We start from the raw sequence: 19343 nt of genomic DNA on the forward strand, positions 1-19343 counted from the left end.
GAAATAAATTCATCTTCAACATCTCGAGAAGGCCATGAAAGATTACTCTAAAAAGCTCGTGAAACAAACCCAATTCCAAACAAGAAAATAAGAATGAATGAATTTCAAATCCTATGTGAAAAAACACCACCACCACCACCGGGACGTTCAAAACTCTTTACCCCAGAATAGTCTTCCCCATCCCTTTTATGCTCCTTCCACTCCGATTTTCTCCATTAATTGCGATCGCCACAGTTGAGGACAACTAATCAATTCCTCCAAACTACCATAGTTCTTTTTTGCCATCAATCCACCAGCACACCACCCCTCTTCTCCCCTACACTTGTCGACTTGCTCCTCTCGAATTCAACAAAACCCCATTAACTTTAGACTAGTTCTTTGATGGCAGTGTCATATCTTGCACAAATGGAGGAGTCAGCATCGGCTTTTGGTTCTCTTTTCGTAATGCTGCTGCGAAATCGGGCATTGACTACGCAAGAAAGGAAGACCATTGGTCTCTGCCATTGTTGATGAACTTGAGATTTGGCAAGGCATCGTAAATAGCTTTTGTAGTTTCTTAATGGGTTCTCTCATCTCTTTACCTTTTGTGTTTTGATATCAATGAAGTGCATCGTTTCGTGAAATTTATTCCAGCTCCCAACCATTTGTTAGCATTTTCTTATTTAAAAATTTTATGTGCAGTCATTTTTACGTAAGTACGAACTCTACTGATATGATTAGTTGCATCATTTTTTTAATATTAAATAATTGATTTGATCAATTACATCAATATAGTGCTTAAAAAATACGCTAAAAATAACTGTATTTCTGTTCATAAGGAAGCTAAAAACACAACTCGTGCTAAATGCCGTGCTTTTATTAATCTACAGTAATTGGCCATGTTGAGTCGTGCGCAATGCTTGCGCAAATGGTGGCTCCATTTAGACTTTTTCTTTTATTTAATTAAGAGAGATGCTAGGTATAATCTTTATATCCAAACCTTGTGTACTCTATTTTTTTATCTTTTGTCCATATCAATGTAGGTAGAATGACTAAAATGTCCTCCCAACATGGCCAAAAATCATATAGAAGCAATTTGAGTTTGATTTTGCCACTGCCCAATCTCGTTCTCATTTCTCTCTGTGCCATTCAAAATCCAGCGTCGTGGTCAGCTCCTCCACCACCAGCATCGTCCTCAGTTATCCACCACTACCATCAGTAACGAAGACCCAGCCCAGCCCATGCGAGGTTCCTCTTATTTTTTAAGTTCGAGTTCCAGCATCGTGGTCAGCTCTTCCACCATCGGCATCATGATCTGCTCTTCCACCACCATCAAAGGTAACGTAAACCTAAAATTTTGTTTGGTTATTTTTTTGCCCAGCTCACTCCCATTTACCCTGTTTGAGGAATTATTTTCTCTCATGCAACACCCACATCTTGGCCAAACCACCGATCAACTATTTTGTGAAATTACTCACTTTATAGATCTGTTCCTTCCTCATAGCAAAGCTTCAAGACGTTACATTGAGATCGTTTTGGGTCAATATTTTGCTGAACGTATTTGGTAAAATTACTATTTGGTGAAACTATTTGGTGAAATTACTTGCTTTGTGGAAGGTTGCATCGTAAGCGAGGAGTATTGTTAGTGAAGCTACTGTAGAATGCACCCACTGCTGTTATGATCCACTGCTAACTAGTGTAGCATCATATATACATATTAGCATAATTAATTTAAGTTATCATAATTATTATTCAAATTATTATAATAAACTCAAGTATAATATATTGTTGGCATAATATCACATGCATAAAATTGTTTTGCATGTATAAGCTAGCCACGATGTGGCCACACATTAATTTAAACATTACTATTGACGGAATTTATTTGCATTACTTATTAAATATTATTAAATATTACATAGAGGTATGTCCATTTTTTGTGTACAAGTCTATGGAGAAAGGGGAAGAAAGCACAAGGCCTACGAGCAGTTCTACAAGGCCAACCAACACTACTGCATTTACTCAGGTATTCTTTTCCCATCCAAAAGCCACGTTATTGGTGTGATTTATAATTAATTTATTAATAAATTATTATTCGATATCATTTCAAGAAATATCAAGGCCATTTTATCCAGATTGGTCAGTATATAGTTATATGCATGGTTACCATGTGATTATGCTACCTATATTTTTCATACCGTTTGCACCTCATCCAAATACCGACCCTTATCTACGGACAAACGAGGTGATAAACTTTATGATTCGGAAGTTTCTATATTTAAATCCATTTTGTGAAGGCTATATTTATGATTTTTTTATTGTAAATTGCAACAGCCAACATGAGTATTGTTTAGACCACCAATTCTCTATCATTTTGCTCCTCTAGTTATCTATCCGGGATATTTAAGTAATCCTAAGGAGATGACATAACCCACCTTGTCTACTAAGCGATCATTGTTTTCTTCTGAAAGCAATTATTATCATGACAGCTCAAATGTGGGAAACGAGTTCATTGAATAACAGGAGGTATACCACAAATTGTTGCATTGAGGTATATTGCAGGAGGCTGATAATGCACTGGTTGAGGAAGTACCATCGATGGTTGAGAAAGTAGCACTGAGCAATCATGAAAATGATGATGGTGTGTGCATGACTAATATCTTTAACTTGACTTTGAAGTTCTTCCCAATCATTAAGAAGAACCAATACTTTCTTTTGGATGTCATCTTCTCTTTTATGAATTTTTTTCCTTACATGCTGGAGTTCTTCCTCTCTTTTGGATTTCAACCTCTCTCTTTTGTAATTCTTCCAAGTTCTCTTTCCCTCACAATTGGACTTTCATTTCCTTCTTCAAAATCTGCCTATAAAAAATAGTTACAATTTGCCTTTGCCTGTAGCAAACAACTTATTAAAATCATAATTAGAAACTAAGAGGTTACTTTAATAATATAAGAAAATAAAAGTATACGGACAAGAGTTGTTAGTAATGACCTCCTTATTGTAATTTGGACAACTAAAAAAATGTCTTCTTGGATTTCTTGAAGTATTTGAGACGTGTTATTAACCCGCATAAACATATTGAGACCTTTTTCAAGTAGCGATGGACCAAAGAAGATTTAGAATGCTATTGCGATGAAAACATTGCAAGTCGGCAACACAAGCGCCCTTGAAACAAGTAATAGAATGCATGAAAAAACTGTCTTAAAATAACTTAAAGCAGCAAAAGATCACTATAAATCATTCTTTGTTTCATGCAAGGTAGTGCACATATAGCCAAACAACCAAAGCAAAACATTCATGGAGTGAGGTAAACATCAAGTGGTTTTTTAGACACATTCTGGGTCCTTTTTATAGTTAAAAAGTTAAGGTGTTGAGTTCATTGAAAATGAGTTACTGATATAATTGGGTTCAACTATGTTTTCTTTTGAGATGTGAAATCAAGTATCAAGTTCTTAACAGCTCCTTTGAATTCTAAAGTCATAGTGGTAAACTCCGATGGATTAATGGGCACCCATCTTGGAAAATAAATCAATGAGGTTGTTTGTTTTCCTTTGACTTGCCTTTTAATCTCTCTTTTTATTTTATTTTATTTAAGGATGATAACAAATGGGGTTATATAATTGAGATATTTGTTCTAAATAGATTAAAAGGCATGTGCAGGACAATGTTTACCATGAAACTTTAATGGTGGAGCACTCTTATCATAACCAACATATATCAAGCTATCAAAAGGTATAAATGCAAGTAAAGCATCAGGCATTGAAAGGAAAAAAAAAAAAAAAAAAGCATTTTAAGGAATGTTAATTGTATTGACAGTTCAAATTTTTTAATGCACTCACAATAGTGCTATTGTATTATTCGTGTACATTAGTATTTATGATGACAAACTACAAGAGAGATTAGATTTTCTGAAACTTTTAACTTTTTAGCATGCAACATATATCTTTAGACAAGCAAACTCAACAACTGGAATTGATGTTAAAACAACTTTGTATGTATGGTATTTCTCTAAGATTGTGGCAAGGGATTTTTAGATGACAATCTCAAGCCTACAATGCATTCATCTAACTGTCCATCTTCAATTGCAAATGCTAGGAAAACCAGAGCAAATACTGTGTGACAAAGAATTGTGATATAATAAGTACTTTATACACTAGACATCATGAAAATACTCGGGAAACCAGAGCTTTACATGAAAGTTGAAGTTGCCCTAATATTCATAAAAACATTGCCATAACAGAGAAAAAAAATGAAGAACAATATTAGAAACCATTGGAAACTAGAGCTTTATGAAATCACTAAATTGAACAACAACAAGCACCAATCACCAATCACATTGAAAATTGAACAATAAATCAACAGCAAGCTCCAATCACATTGAAAATTGAACAATAAATGCACATAAATAGATTTAAACTCCTTAGATATTCAACAAGAGGAAGGGGACGTTGTGCTCTTACAAATTCATGGTACAGAAGAAGGGGACGATGGACGAAGAAGATGATGCACAAAGGGCTGAAGTTAAGGTGTCGGAAGCAGCTCCTCCAATGCACAACGACGTTAGGGCTCAGACAGAATCAACCGAAGCAGCGACTCCAACGCACAACGACGAGTTAAGATGGAATCAGCCTATTTTGGGCAAAGCTGGTCTCGGGAGGAAGGGGAATCTCTTATGAAGAAGGGGCAAAGCAGTCCCGGGAGGAAGGGGGAGAGTAGTCTCTCAAGAGCAAGATGACGTTGTGGCCAAACCAAATGAAACAGATCGTTTTTGCCATGTTGGGCGTGCATGCCCAGTCCCATATTTGTAGACTGCAATAAAAATTTCTCTTTAATTAATGGTATAGAATTGTGAATGGAGTCCTTCAACACCTAAAAACTTTCAACATTTGATCAATCTATCATTTTAGTACTCTTTATTTGTAAAATCCACAACTCTTAAAGGAATAAAGCTAACACAAACAATTATATTTTTTCAGAAAAAATAAAAATAAAAATAAAAATTAATTGGTAATAATGATGATAAATTATTTTTTGAATATTTCTCTTAAAACAACTCCCGTTAACACCATATGAATATTTATCCTTTTCCATTTGGTTGGACATTTTTCCAATTGAGGAAATCTGAGATTGAAACTTATGTGCTCAAGTCATTTGTCTTACTTAAAATGATTTTAGGATTTTGATGAAATAATAAAGAATTTAAATATATCGTTCTTAAAATGATTTTATATAAAAATAATAATTAAAATATCTAGTAGTGGGAAGTAATAGGGTTCCCACTTCCCACTAGATATTATGTTGGGCTCAATAAATAAGTAGATATCAGAGACTTTGTAGTGGGCCCGTGATAGATGACTTGACCCATTATAGTAAACGATTCGAATGATGCTTGGCCCAATAAGGTTTTTTTATTTTTTATTTTTTATTTTATCAGCATTTACGCTTTATAGACTTGTAGTTGTTTGTGGTCCAACTTAACATGACTTCAACTTGGAAGAAAATTAAGATGTGCAATATATATATATATATAGAGAGAGAGAGAGAGAGACAGACAGAGAGAGACGTGTGAGATGGAAAAGGTTATGTGCAGTTGGTCCAGGTGCCGGTCGTGGTGGGCAACAATGTCTAATCGAAATTCCGAAAACCCATATATGTGCTCATTTCATCTGCCCGGCGTGCCCGCAATTTGGACGTAAGTTTTACAGTTTTTTTGAAGCAAAAGTTTCGAAGAGAAGAGGAAAAAAAGAAAGATGCGAAGTTCGTTTGAGAGCTCTTTAAATTAGAATCTGTAATTTCATTTGGGTTACCGTACAGGCTTCGGATGGTGTTAAACTCGGACTCGTATTTTATAAAGTTAATCTAAATTCAACCTTATAATTAAACTAATAAAATCCTTCGGTCTTAACTTAATAATCTCCTATTGAATTTTGATAAAAAAAATTCTTTATTCTAAATATCTCGGATGAATCAGCGATACCTCAACCTATTTAATTCAAAAGATAGACGAGACTCCTCAATCTTAATATTATATATTGCTTTTAAGTTTAAAAGAACTACTGAATTAAGCCACGATCTACTTTATTAAAAAAAAATTAAGTAAAAACCTTTAAATGTTAAACTAACTAAAGGAAAATGTAAATGAGACTCCTCAATCTCCTTTCCTCATTCCTCAATTTATCGACATTATTTATCAAGATTTCTTTTACTTAATTTTATTTTACTTTTTTCAAGGTTAAAAAAGACAGATCTACAACATTTCAGTAACTACTGAGAAATACGCACGACACAAGCAGATTCACAGGTCGAAAATTATTTAGAGAAAAGTAGTGGTTTTGCAAAAATCACCGTACTTGGTTCTCATGCGCTGCCCACATTTATGCGTGGTTTTCACGCGCCACCTCTTTCAACAACTCTTCTCGACACACACTTCAAATCATTAGACTCGCCACCACCAAACTTCTCAGATTTGACCTTTGTGGATGAAAAGATATAAGTGTATGTTGCTTTCACGGGTTGTCACAAATTTCAAATTCTACCGGAATTGATCCAAACTATAATTCATCATTTTTTTGCATCTTTCATATTGATTTCTTTTTTTGATTTCTTCTTGTTAATTAAAATAAAACAGAGCTCCTCTCTCGGACGTTTGTCTGTAGAAGTTGAGTCATATCTTTTTATGAAATATGAGATTGATTCTCTGTTTAGACAGAGAGTGTTGTCTCTTGGACGTTTGTATGTAGAGAGTATTAACAATAGTAGAGATCAGACCAGTCATAAAAGAAAATAGTGTACTAGTGGAGCTCCAAATATATTATTTTAGTTTATGATATCATGTTTGATATAGAAATATCTCAGAATGTATCCGGTCATGGATATAAATTTTTTTGATGAATGAATAATGATAATTTCTATTAAAAAAACTAAAAATTCCTGAAAAAGAAAAGAAGAGAAGATAACTAAAAAAGAGTTTAAAAAAGAAAAAAGAAAAGAAAGAAAAAAGGGTCATTTTCAGTTTCTGCCCCGTAGACTTTCCAATGGGATGATTCATGAAATACGAAGATGGCACGAAACAACAAATGCAAACAACTAACATTACCCTCCACTCCCATTTCTCACCGGTCACCAACGCCCAACAAAGAGCAACCGAACTAGTTGTAGTTATGGCGAGAGAGAGAGAGAGAGAGATAGAGGTTTAGAGAGGATTGAAGGGTGAGACAGACTCGGTTTGACGGAGCGAAATTTGCAGAGAGAGGAATAGAGGGTTAGAGTGAGAACTTCATCTACATATATACATAGACAGAGATAGAGAGAGAGGGACTATGGCAGAGAAGGAAGATTCTGCAAGAGTTTCTTCGGCTCCAGCACCATCACGTCCTACGATAACGCTCCCACCACGTCCATCCATGGAGACCTTCTTCACCGGTGGGTCCGGAGCCAGCCCCGGACCCATGACTCTGGTCTCCAGCTTCTTCTCCGATAACTACCCGGACTCTGGCTGCCGATCCTTCTCTCAGCTCCTCGCCGGAGCCATGGCCTCTCCGCTTGCGAGGCCTAGCTTCTATACCGACAATTCCACTGGTAATTCCACAAAGGAACCGGGTCCCGATTCGGTTTCTGGGTTTAAGCAAAGTAGGCCGATGAATTTGGTGGTTTCTCGGTCACCATTGTTCACAATTCCACCCGGGTTGAGCCCCTCTGGCTTGCTGAACTCCCCCGGGTTCTTCTCCCCGCTGGTAATTGAATCAATTCTCGTGAATTAATAGCAGTCTGGTTCTGATTTTCATTATATCTTTAATAATTTGGTCGTTTCTGAATCTGGGAGAGTACTTTTTAGAGTTGCGTAATGCTTGTTGCGTCGAGAGTAGTGTGTTGAGGCTTATAGCTGAGGATAAGATATGGGTGGTAGTTGATGTTGCCATTGAGGTTGCGTTCGTCAGTTCAAGAATTGGATTAGACGTAATGCATTTTATTGAGATCTGTACTTATAAGATTGTGAGCAACGGTGTGAAGGCTTTGAGTTATAACTGAAACAGGTTTATTTAAGTTCGGTACTAAGTTCGAATATTACTTACCTACAATGTGAAGCACAGAATTTGAATTTCGCAGGACAATTGAGAGATTATCTTATGTATTCATACAGTGTAAAATTCATGGTAGAATGCCTGTAACCAAATAAGCATATCTGTAATCGGGAGGCCCTTAGGTTATCTTTCCCTTTTCCTAATTTTTTTACGTTGTTGAAATGGGGAAAGCTATAAAGTGAGTTTTTTTTTTTTTAAGAGTCAGAGTCACATGTTCAAGAGTGACTCCTCTCCGAATTTATTGACGTAGCGCTCACTTATAGCTGAGGAAAACCGATACTACATCCTGACACTTAGGACTTACAAAAAAATACCAAAAATATAAACCAATAAAGCCCAAGCGTCCAAAAAAGACATCACCTTATTCCCACGATCTACACAATGAATAACCAATCCCAAGCAATAAATTAAATACATATAAGTCAAAAGATAGACACCGTTCCATCTATGCGAAAAGTTCCGTCGCCAAACTTCCAGCTATAAAGTGAGTTGCAGTGACTAATTCTTGAATTTTTTGGATTGTTGAAAAACAACCATTTCCTTTCCTCCCCCATTTCCTTCCAGATAATTTGTATCTTTTGTTGAGGAGAGAGAACTCAGCCATCCAAGTTAATTAAATAGGGAAATGTGTCCCTCAAGGCAGCATGCGTTGGTGATGCTGTTCGGCGCCTTATTGCTACTGTTTCAATATCATTTATTTTTCTTGAAGGCAATGGCCTATTTTTGTACCAGTTATGATTCTCTTATTCCTCAAAAACCATGCAGAGTCCCTTTGGAATGTCTCATCAGCAGGCCTTGGCACAGGTTACAGCTCAAGCTGCACTAGCTCAATCCCAAATGCTATCTGAATATCATCAACCTTCTTCAGTAGCAGATCTGACAGAGTCACTGACACATAATCCATCCTTTACTCTAGGTGAAGCTTCACAGATGCAGATGGCACCATCAACATCAGACCCCAGAAGTTCAATGATGGAGTCATCAGAGGCCTCTCATCCTGATATGAAATACCAACCTGCTTCCATTGCCATTGATAAGCCTGCTGATGATGGCTACAACTGGCGTAAATATGGGCAGAAGCAGGTGAAGGGCAGTGAATATCCGCGAAGCTATTACAAATGTACACATCTGAATTGCCCTGTCAAAAAAAAGGTTGAGCGTTCTCCTGATGGCCAAGTAACCGAAATTATCTACAAAGGGCAGCATAATCATGAACTGCCTCAACCCAATAGGCGTGCAAAAGAAGGTAGTGATCTAAATGTAAATATTCAAGCTAAGCCAGATCTGTGTCCTCAAAGTCGGGCTGGAAATCAGAACAAATCAAGTGAAACAGTACCGGCTTATTCAGTTCCTCAGGGGGATCAGGAATCTACTGGAGCAGGGCCCCCTAAGTTACCTGGATCAAGTGATAGTGAGGAAGAAGGCGACTTGGAAGCAAGAGGAGAGGGAGATCTTGATGAGCCAAACCCAAAGAGAAGGCATGTTCCCAGTCTCTCACAGTACCTAATCATCATTTTACCTTTTTTTCTTGGAGAAATAAATTCCTTGGTGTGCAGGATCACAGATACTGGCGCATCTGAGGTAACTCTCAGACACAAGACTGTCACAGAACCTAAAATTATTGTGCAAACAAGAAGTGAAGTTGATCTTTTAGATGATGGCTATAGGTGGCGCAAGTATGGGCAGAAGGTGGTAAAAGGAAATCCTCATCCAAGGTGGTAACTTTGTCTAAATTTCTCCTTATTTGTGTTTTGTTTTAATGATTGCATGGTGCTAGTGGATTCTATGATCTTTCACTAATTATCTATCTAGAACTTGCATAATTCGATCAACAAAGTTGCAACAACTTTGGTCCTGGTTAATTGGCTATCAAGTATTCTTACATTTCAGTAGCTGTCTCTTACAGTCAATAGTTTATATAAGGCTTGCAGTCCTTCTATTTGCAAGCCCTTCTCCACACCACTGTCATGATATAATTTGATTTATAAGAAAATTTTAAAATTAAGTTTTCATAGAAATCAAATCTTGCCATGTCACAGTGCAGAGGATGTGTCCTCCACACCAGCTTGCAAATATAATTTTTCTAAGGCTTATTCTTATGGTATGCAGTTTACAAGGTCACCATTCTAGAACTTGGGTGACAAAAATGTTGGTCAAGGCCGCCATATCTTCCTTTGATTTTTAGGAGTGTACATATAGTACTTGTGGGGTTAGATTTTCAATGTTTCATTATTGGAGATTAAAGACAAATAAAGAAAATGTCTTCTAGTTATCAAATAGTAAAATAAAACAAAATAATGGCTCCTTATGTCTCTCCTTCTGCTTCACTTGATATGCATAAGATCTCGGAGACATTTTTCTGTTGGTCTTTGAAGCTTTTTTTTCTCTTCTTGGACATTTTTTATGTTTCTTCTTTTTTTTTTTCATTCTGCACATGATGCATGCTGCATCTAGCAGACTCTATATGTGGCAATACAGATCTGACTCACTGTTTATAAAACTCAACAAGTAAGAGATTTTGTCCCTCCAAAAGTAGGTGTTTGTATCACAAGACAGAATCATCTGTGAGGGATATGAGACATGATCTTTCTGTTTTGTATTCTAAGCGTGCACTATGATAATGGTATATGAGTCAATATACAATCTAGATGCTTTTTCCTTGTTGCATCGGTTCCTCTCTCAGGTTTTTGGTGGTATCGTATCTGAGATACATGTCAATGTTTTTCTGTGTTTATATGTCATATAAATGGTTTATCTCCATTTTCCTGCTGATATTATTAGATAGGAAAAAGCTAGTTTGTCCACCAAATGTGACCGCTCAACTTGACCACTCGGAATTTTTTTTTTTTTTAATTTTTTTACTTAATGATTAAGGAAGTGATTTTAAGTGTATTAGTGTATTTTTTTATTTTTTAAAAATATTTAAAAATATTAAAAAAATGTGAATAGAAAAATGAAAAAAAAAAGGTTGCAAAATGCAACTATCGGTCAAGTAGAGCGGGCTACTCTAGGCGGCAGAGTAGCCCGACTCTATTAGATAAGCCAACGTCAAGGCAGTCTTGTCTTACCCCATGTATGGTGATCACATAATCAATGGTGACTTTTTTATTTCTCAAATGAATAATCAATGGTAACTTCAATAAACATAATTTTTACCTCCTGTTTTTCCCAAGGAAAATAACTGCTTAGTTGTGTTGGCTTTACTGCTAACAATTTCGATTCTGGTATTGTCTACCAAGATGCTGGTTCCAATGTTTTGGCACTAAAACCATGAATAATGTTCATTTTCTGGCCGGGAGAATCATTTCGATGCCTCACAATCTGTAACAGGAGCTATTACAAATGCACTAACCCGGGATGCAATGTCCGTAAGCATGTTGAGAGAGCTTCAACAGATCCCAAAGCTGTCATAACCACATACGAGGGAAAGCACAATCATGATATCCCAGCAGCTAGAAACAGCAGCCACAACACAGCCGATAGAATTGCACCTCAGAAGGTGGTGGCTGAGAAACAGTCACTGCTTAAAGAGACAGGTTTTGGAAACAATGACAAGAGGCCAGTGCTTCTACAGCTAAAAGAAGAGCAAATACGTGTGTAAACTTCTATGCTGAAATCTCTTCTGCATCCATCAGGTCAGGTGATTGATGCCGGCGGACTAACACGGCATAGTTGAAGCAATTTAGAATAAATTAAGAAATCACATGATAGCTATGCTTATTGGCGTTCAGCTGAAATAGTTTCTGCCTGTGTAATTCGTTGACGAGGCTTTGTTGTAGTTTTTGTTATACAGAAGTAAGAGGCTTTCTTTTGTACGTTTAAATTCAGAAATTGGTCTCCTCTGTGATTTTGTTGACACCTAGAAATAGGAGATTACTCTTTGCAGTTACATATGGATTTAGCAGCCAGTCTTGCTTGATTATCGGCTTCGCAACTCAATTTGTTATGTAATTTGGTCAAATATAATAAATGCCATACTTTTACGTGCATGTCAAACTTCTATTAATATTCACTGTGTCCAACAATTTCCATAAATCCTCACGTGTGGGTTCCTATTTATAGTATCATTGTTTGGAAAAAAAATAGGTAGACTTTTATTACTATTGTCTTCGGATCTTTGAACAAATTATTAATGAGGATTCTAGAATTCTTGAACAATTCTTTAAGATTTAAAATAAGAAAAAAAGATAAATATATGAAATAAGCCTTAAAATATTTATTATTCTCCCTATTAATTCCCAGTAAATATTTTAAAATTATTATTTTTTCTCATTTTAGGCATTAAAATTTGCACGTTAGCTTTAAACTTATGCTTATGATTTTACTTAACCCATGAATAATTATACATTTCATTTTACAAACTGCCAAATTAATAATGTGATAGTGTTATTTTAATAAAAAAAAATAAAGAAATTTCCATTTAATTTTTGTATTTTGCATAAATATCTTTTCAAGATAAAAGCGTAAAAGAAGACAAGACAAGAGGTTGCAGTGGAGCTGTCGGACAGTTAAATGGGGACTCTGCAAAGTTGCAACCACCATGTTCGCGCTCTCTCACGCCTCCCTCCAATCAAAAGCAACAAACGGTTAAGGAAATAACCGAACTTCCAAACCGCCTTTTCCTCCTTTTGCAAAACCAAGAAAAAATAGACCCACGCGTACATATATTACATACACAACAACGAAACGATGGTGTGCCCAATTCGCACCTACGAATAGCTCTCTCTCTCTCTCTCTCTCTCAAGCACGCACACTTCCTTGCCTTTCGGACCGTTTGTCCTGGAAATCTATCTCATCCTCCAATCCCCCGCAGATCTCGCCGAGACCCAAACTAGAAACGATAAGACCAGAAAATAACACCATCACCAAAAGAGAATCCCAGGACTCGCTGTCTGTCGGAGGCGGGTTTAAGCGTGCAGCCGCGTTAATCTCTCTCAGAGGAAGGGAGGGAGCGGAACGCATATAGACACGCAGGGACAAACAATGCAATCCCTTTCGTAAGCTTATGTGAGGGGGAATCTGGCGAATTCTCCTGCTCCATCCCCGCCTGCTGAATGGGTTGCTTTAGCTCCAAGCACGCGGCGCGGGATTCTTCGTCCTCTGTTTTCGATAACCCGGCTGACAACAACAATGGCTCCGCCATGATTCTCGAGCCATATTCGTTGAAGAAGAACCAATCCGGTAGTCAATCTAGGAAGGATGGGAGGTCCACCGATCGGAGCCGCGAGCTCAACAAGTCCAAGAAGGAGAGCTCCCATTCCCATTCCAAGGGTCCCTTTAGCTCCAAGCTTGGCTTATCTCACAGGTACGTGCAGGCCGAACAAACCGCTGCTGGATGGCCCACCTGGCTCAGCGCTGTCGCTGGCGAAGCCATCGATGGTTGGCTCCCTCTCAGAGCAGATTCTTTTGAGAAATTGGAGAAGGTATGCATACTCATTTTGTTTAATGCCATAACTTCATATCTTTCTCTTCTAATTTTTCGATTCCTGAAGGATACAGGTGATTTTGTTTTAGAGAATTGTGTTAGCTGCAAAGGATTTCATAGAAATAAACTCATCGTTATCATGCTGTCCAAATTCATTTTTACTGTTTGTTCGTCTCGTATTTTCATTTGAGAATTCAAACTATGGCTATTATATATTTACATTCCCGTTTATATATGGGGATAGCTGGCAATATTTGACAGAACTTGTGAACTTGACGTTAACACAACACGGAATAATAAGATTAGAATTATGTGAAATCACCATTTGTCTACTTGTCCTAAAAGTTTAAGTTGATAGAAAGATATAGATTTAATTATTTATATTATATTCTTAACATTTCTCATCAAGTGTGAAGTAGATTTTCTCTCAATAGATAACATATGAAATATTTAATTAAATGCGGTAGAGTGTAGAGTCAGGGTTCAAGTTTAGTATCTCTGCTCTATATGACGTGAAATCACCACTTATCTCAAAAAATTTAAACTAATAAAAAGATGTAAATTTAATTATTTGTATTTTATTCCTTTAACAAATTATGCATATTAGGATTTGGGTCTCAAGCCAGACTCAATAGGTGTCTTGTTTTAAAAAATAAGAACCCAATACACTTCTAGAATTACCTAAAGTGAGCCTCGAACCAGAAACCTTTATACTGGCTAATGGGATATAAGTATCTCAGTAGTATGGACCTTTGCCTATCTGGGTGAAGGTGCAGATATCTTATAACTACATCTGGGCTTAAAAGTTTTCAAGGAGTTCTCAGGTCAAATGTAATTCAGAAAAAATAATGTTAGCCAAATGCCTTGTAATGCCTTTTGGTATGTATTATTGATCGTGATGTCGGTTGTTTCGCCCTTATATTTTCCTAATGCTGTTGTATTAGATGGCTACTTGGCCAAATGTTGGTAAATTTCCTGACTTCCATTTTCTTTATAATTTTTTTCCCATTCCTCCCATGTTTGTAGATTGGGCAAGGTACGTACAGCAGTGTGTTTCAAGCACGTGAAGTTGAAACTGGGAGGATGGTTGCCCTGAAGAAGGTACGAGTTGAAAATTTCCAGCCAGAGAGCATAAGGTTTATGGCTCGAGAAATAATGATCCTCCGCAGGCTGAACCATCCAAATATCATGAAGTTGGAGGGGCTTATTACTTCTCGGTTATCAAGTAGCATATACCTCGTATTTGAGTACATGGAACACGATCTTGCTGGACTGATAGCTAGCCCGGATATCCAATTTAGTGAAGAACAGGTTTGTTAATTGTCTAAATTGATAACAGATATGTGAAACAAAATTAGCTTTGATCATCATCGAGATATTATATCATTGGATGCTGTAAAATCCTAAAATTGTTGTGTTTCTGTTTCTTTTTATGTTTCTTTGGAAGTTAAAAAAGTTTAGGTCGACTTCTGTGCAGGTCAAGTGTTATATGACACAGCTATTATGTGGAATTGAGCACTGCCACCTGCGAGGTATAATGCATCGAGACATTAAAGCATCCAATATTTTGGTAAACAACGAAGGGGTTCTGAAATTGGGAGATTTTGGACTTGCAAATGTCATCAGCCCAAAGAACAGACAACCATTGACCAGTCGTGTGGTTACTCTATGGTATCGTCCTCCTGAACTTTTGATGGGGTCAACGAATTACGGGGTAACGGTGGATCTCTGGAGTGTGGGCTGTGTATTTGCAGAACTTCTTATTGGAAAGCCTATCCTTAAGGGGAGAACTGAGGTGATAACACTAAGGAAGTGCACTTGTTTCCTTATCCACTTTATTCTTACCTGTTTTCAAGTATTTAATAGCTCGTGGTTGGGGACAACTGGGAGTTTGATATAAAGTATGAGATATGTAGTGTCTTCAAATTTACTCTCTGTCGATTCTGGTCCCTTGAATGTCCCTTAAATATACCCATATCTAGAAGATTTTGCCAACACCTGAAACTTTTCCATTCTAATATCCTCATAAGCACTATAGTATAGATGCCTCATTACTTGCTTGTCAAGTACAGAGTATCATTGATCTTGCAGTGGAATTTTGAAAAGAATTCTTGACCTTTCCTTTTTTTTTCTTTTAAAAAAAAAAATTTGAAAAGATGAGGGTACCCCAAATTAAAGAATTCTCAACTTAGACAAACCCTAAGACTTTATTTTTTTTTTTTAATTTACTAAAGGAATAGAGTGTGTGAATTGCAATAAGTGCACTAGTTGATTGGCTTATTTTAAATTATTTCTCATATAGCTGATATTTTGATAAGTATTCTTCTCCAATCTGCAGGTTGAACAATTACACAAAATTTTCAAGCTTTGCGGTTCTCCACCAGAGGAGTTTTGGAAAAAGTCCAAACTTCCTCATGCAGCAATGTTTAAACCCCTACATAATTATGAAAGCTCAATTGGGGAGAAGTGCAAAGATTTTCCAAAAACTGCTGTGAACCTCATTGAAACTTTTCTTTCCTTGGAACCTCAAAAGCGTGGGACTGCGTCCTCTGCCCTTATGTCTGAGGTAGCTTTTTCTTAAATTTTTAGGCTTATTTAGATTCAGAGATGAAATAAAATGAGATGATTTTAGATGAAAGATGAAAGTTAAAAAAAATATTTTTAGAATATTATTTTTTAATATTATTATTGTTTTGAGATTTGAAAAAGTTAAATTGAAATTTAAAAAAGTTGAATTGTTTATTATATTTTGTGTAAAAATTTGAGAAAATTGTAATGATGAGATGAGAAAAGATGAAACATTTTTCGAATCCAAACAGATTATTGCACTAGTCTTTCCACATTTTAGCGCATTGCTGTTATGAGGTTTCCCGAGTTAGCTTTCGTAATTACTTGTGCATATTATGTTCCCTTAATATGCTTGTGGAACATGCTTATTACCGAAAAAAGATTCTGTTTTTTTAGCTTCGACTGTCTGATTTGATGTCTGCGCCATGCTTCCCATTTTTCAGTATTTCAACACAGAGCCTTATGCATGTGATCCATCAAGCTTGCCAAAGTACTCGCCTAGCAAGGAAATTGATATTAAAAATCATGAGGATGGGCGAAGGTGAATTTTTTCTTTTTATCTTATAATTTACGTAGGCTGCTCATGCAACATTAATGGGACCAAAAGACCCAGTCATTGATTATGCTAACAAAAATGAAATTCCTGTTTCCATTGTCTAGTGAACTTGATATGATTGTGCTTATACACTCAAAGAGTTACCAGGGTTGGAGTCTATGAGCCATTCCTTCGAAGCATATGTTTTATATTATCAAACGTGTTTGACCTAATATACATTGCACTAGCAGGAAAAAGACTGGTGCTAAAGTGCGAGAGCCTGCAGCATCAAGAAAGCCTAGAAGACTACGTAAAACTTTGCAAGAAACAAACGCTATCAGTAAATTAGCACCAAATGAGGTCAGTGTGTGTGTGGGTGTGCTTAGGAATTAGAAATAGGAAGTTTTTTTGTTTTTTGTTTTAGTACTAATTTGTTTATCCTTCTTTATGCAGGAAATGCAAGATTCTGCTCAACTTGATGATAGAAAAAATAAGAGCAACGCACATATTCCTAAAGGAAGAGATGGCTTTGGGCGTAGAGAGCCATTAAAACCATCATTTGATACAATGTCAGAGACTTCCCGACTGATGAATGGATCTCGAGGGGACACTACAGTTTCACGCCCAACAGAAGTATCAACATCAAGCGGCTTTACATGGGCAAAAAGGCGAAAAGAGAATGCTGCATCCACAATATCAGATGGATCAAAAAGCAAAATTAGTGCATTAGATCCATCGTTTGCAAAAGCATCTTACTTAACCAAAAAAGAGAACGATCTTCTATGCAGGGTTCTAATCAATTCCATTGAGGCTGCCAAGCATGAAATGCACAAGCAGCAGTACCAGTTTGACATGCCAGTTTCTTCCAAAGCATCTGATGCATTACATTCTCTTGATGTATCAATGACATCTAGTCAACAAGAAGTAGCAGATGCTCTAACAAACAATACGGTAAGTGTACAATCATCACCATTGACTGAAACCTAAAACCAACTGCTGTAATCAGACTTAACTAACATCTGTTCTTTCAGAACTTGGTTTCAGAGTTGGAAACCCATCTGTTATAATTTGGTATTGCTTACAAGAATTAAGACACCTTTCAACTTTGTGGAGAACTCATTCATTCTATTCTAATTTAGGGTTACAAGAACAAAGGGAAGCACGTTGAATACTCAGGACCGCTGTTATCCCAACCACGTAAATATGATGAACTCCTGCAAAAGAATGAGAGTCATATTCGTCAATCAGTTCGGAGATCAAGATTCGAAAGAGGTACCAGAAAATTAACTTTAATTTCGGTGTTTCAGTATTCCATCAGTCAATCGAGCTAGCCTGTAATCTTTCTTATCTACTGAACTTGAGCTATAGTCATATAAACTTTGCCAGACAAACCCGAATTAAAGCATATCATCTAAGGATACATGTAAAACTGTAAGCCTCGTTTGTTTTTATACATGAGGTGAGATGAGTTAATATTAAAATTAAAAAATTAAATAAAATATTATTAGAATATATTTTTTAATATTATTTTTATTTTAAAATTTAAAAAAATTAAATTTTTTATTTTATTTTATAATAAAAATTAAAAAAATTATAATAATTAAATAAAATGAGATGAGATGAGATGAGTTGAGATGAGATGAGATGAGATAATTTTTAAAAACGAGCCGTATACTTAGATAGATATTTGTTGTCTCTCTCTTTTTTCTTCGATAGCACCTATGAGTACCAGATTTCAACTTGCTTTTACAGATTGATGATCAAGCAAGATTTCTACGGTTTAAAGAGGACGGTGCAATTAATTGTGCATGTGGACTAATGTACAAGCCAATGCAGAACTCAACAACTCCACGAGTGAGCCCTCTCTCAGTGCCTCCAGCAGCCTCTTTGATCAAGCTCAAGTAGCTAGCTACGTACATTATCTTTCTGACATGGTGCTACTGCTACCTCCATGATGTCCGTCCTGATCAATAGCCAGCTTTGTACTGTGACGGCTGATCAAATAGATAGTTGAGTCATTAAAGAGTGTTTGCATTCATTGCCCTAAAAAATATAATATATATATACACCAACACCTGCCTTAAAGATGTGGGAGAGCGTGTTTTGCTTCTACTTTAAATTCAAATGTCCAATTTCAACAATTTCAGTTTTTTCATATAATTAGTATGAGCATCAGTAGTAGTACTGATACTTGCACGGACAGGAGCTTTTGGGGGAAAAAACACAACAAAATTTCAACAGTAAAAGATTTTTTTTTATGTCTGTTTGTACATATTTTTCTCTGTAAATTCTCTCTGTGTCCTAATTATTTTTTTTTTTAAAATATAAAAAAAAAATTATTCGTATCAGTTCATAACTGCAACATATTAGTAAAAAAAAAAAATTTGTGTACAACACGTAATGCTGTTGGAATTAATTAAAATTCCTAGACCAACTAAGCTCCAATTTATTTTTATTTTCTAAGAAAATCACCATTTCTATTATTTTAAACCTACAAAAATGGTGAACGGGTTGCTGACATATATTAGCACAATCTTACTCCAAATGATCTTTGTAACGACATCTAAGATTTCATTGATTGTATTTGAATGATCATGAGTCAAAGCTACCAATTAAATTCGATAGCACATGATGTTCTACACATAAAGAGAGGTATAGTCAACAAAATAAGAAAAAACAATTAGGAAGAAGAATTGAGATTTTCTTGTATTCTGAATATTGTATCAAATATATTCTAATGAGATAAAACTTGCAA

The 19343-nt window shown here is 36.2% G+C and overlaps 2 protein-coding genes across 3 annotated transcripts; both read left to right on the forward strand.

The window, feature by feature from the left end:
* The first annotated feature begins 7031 nt into the window (after window positions 1-7031).
* On the forward strand, window positions 7032-12049 carry LOC121252624 (probable WRKY transcription factor 3). 2 transcript variants are annotated; one of them, XM_041152345.1, is made up of 4 exons: window positions 7035-7712; window positions 8826-9538; window positions 9617-9775; window positions 11391-12049. In XM_041152345.1, exons 1-4 carry the CDS (start codon window positions 7299-7301, stop codon window positions 11659-11661), a joined length of 1557 nt encoding a protein of 518 aa, XP_041008279.1. In that variant the 5' UTR covers window positions 7035-7298; the 3' UTR covers window positions 11662-12049. The 2 variants fall into 2 exon arrangements, with proteins under 2 accessions (XP_041008278.1, XP_041008279.1); XM_041152344.1 differs by having other exon boundaries at window positions 7032-7712; window positions 8826-9775.
* Window positions 12050-12557: 508 nt separating this feature from the next.
* On the forward strand, window positions 12558-18778 carry LOC121252622 (protein IMPAIRED IN BABA-INDUCED STERILITY 1-like). The gene is made up of 10 exons (XM_041152343.1): window positions 12558-13483; window positions 14512-14796; window positions 14963-15280; window positions 15824-16051; window positions 16497-16594; window positions 16837-16948; window positions 17042-17539; window positions 17728-17860; window positions 18341-18615; window positions 18675-18778. The coding sequence occupies exons 1-9, from the start codon at window positions 13115-13117 to the stop codon at window positions 18343-18345; spliced, it is 2046 nt and encodes a 681-aa protein (XP_041008277.1). The 5' UTR covers window positions 12558-13114; the 3' UTR covers window positions 18346-18615; window positions 18675-18778.
* Window positions 18779-19343: the final 565 nt, after the last annotated feature.

The sequence above is a fragment of the Juglans microcarpa x Juglans regia genome, chromosome 2S, assembly GCF_004785595.1.
Source record: "Juglans microcarpa x Juglans regia isolate MS1-56 chromosome 2S, Jm3101_v1.0, whole genome shotgun sequence".
Taxonomy (NCBI): Eukaryota; Viridiplantae; Streptophyta; class Magnoliopsida; order Fagales; family Juglandaceae; genus Juglans; species Juglans microcarpa x Juglans regia.

Excerpts from the sequence above, each read along its gene's own strand:
- LOC121252624 (XM_041152344.1), top strand. The coding sequence starts at position 7,299 with ATGGCAGAGAAGGAAGATTCTGCAAGAGTTTCTTCGGCTCCAGCACCA. Across the intron at positions 7,713-8,825 it reads CCGGGTTCTTCTCCCCGCTG|AGTCCCTTTGGAATGTCTCA; the intron begins GTAATTGAATCA and ends AAAACCATGCAG. Across the intron at positions 9,776-11,390 it reads AAAGGAAATCCTCATCCAAG|GAGCTATTACAAATGCACTA; the intron begins GTGGTAACTTTG and ends AATCTGTAACAG.
- LOC121252622 (XM_041152343.1), top strand. The coding sequence starts at position 13,115 with ATGGGTTGCTTTAGCTCCAAGCACGCGGCGCGGGATTCTTCGTCCTCT. Across the intron at positions 16,949-17,041 it reads GTAAATTAGCACCAAATGAG|GAAATGCAAGATTCTGCTCA; the intron begins GTCAGTGTGTGT and ends TTCTTTATGCAG. Across the intron at positions 17,540-17,727 it reads ATGCTCTAACAAACAATACG|GGTTACAAGAACAAAGGGAA; the intron begins GTAAGTGTACAA and ends ATTCTAATTTAG.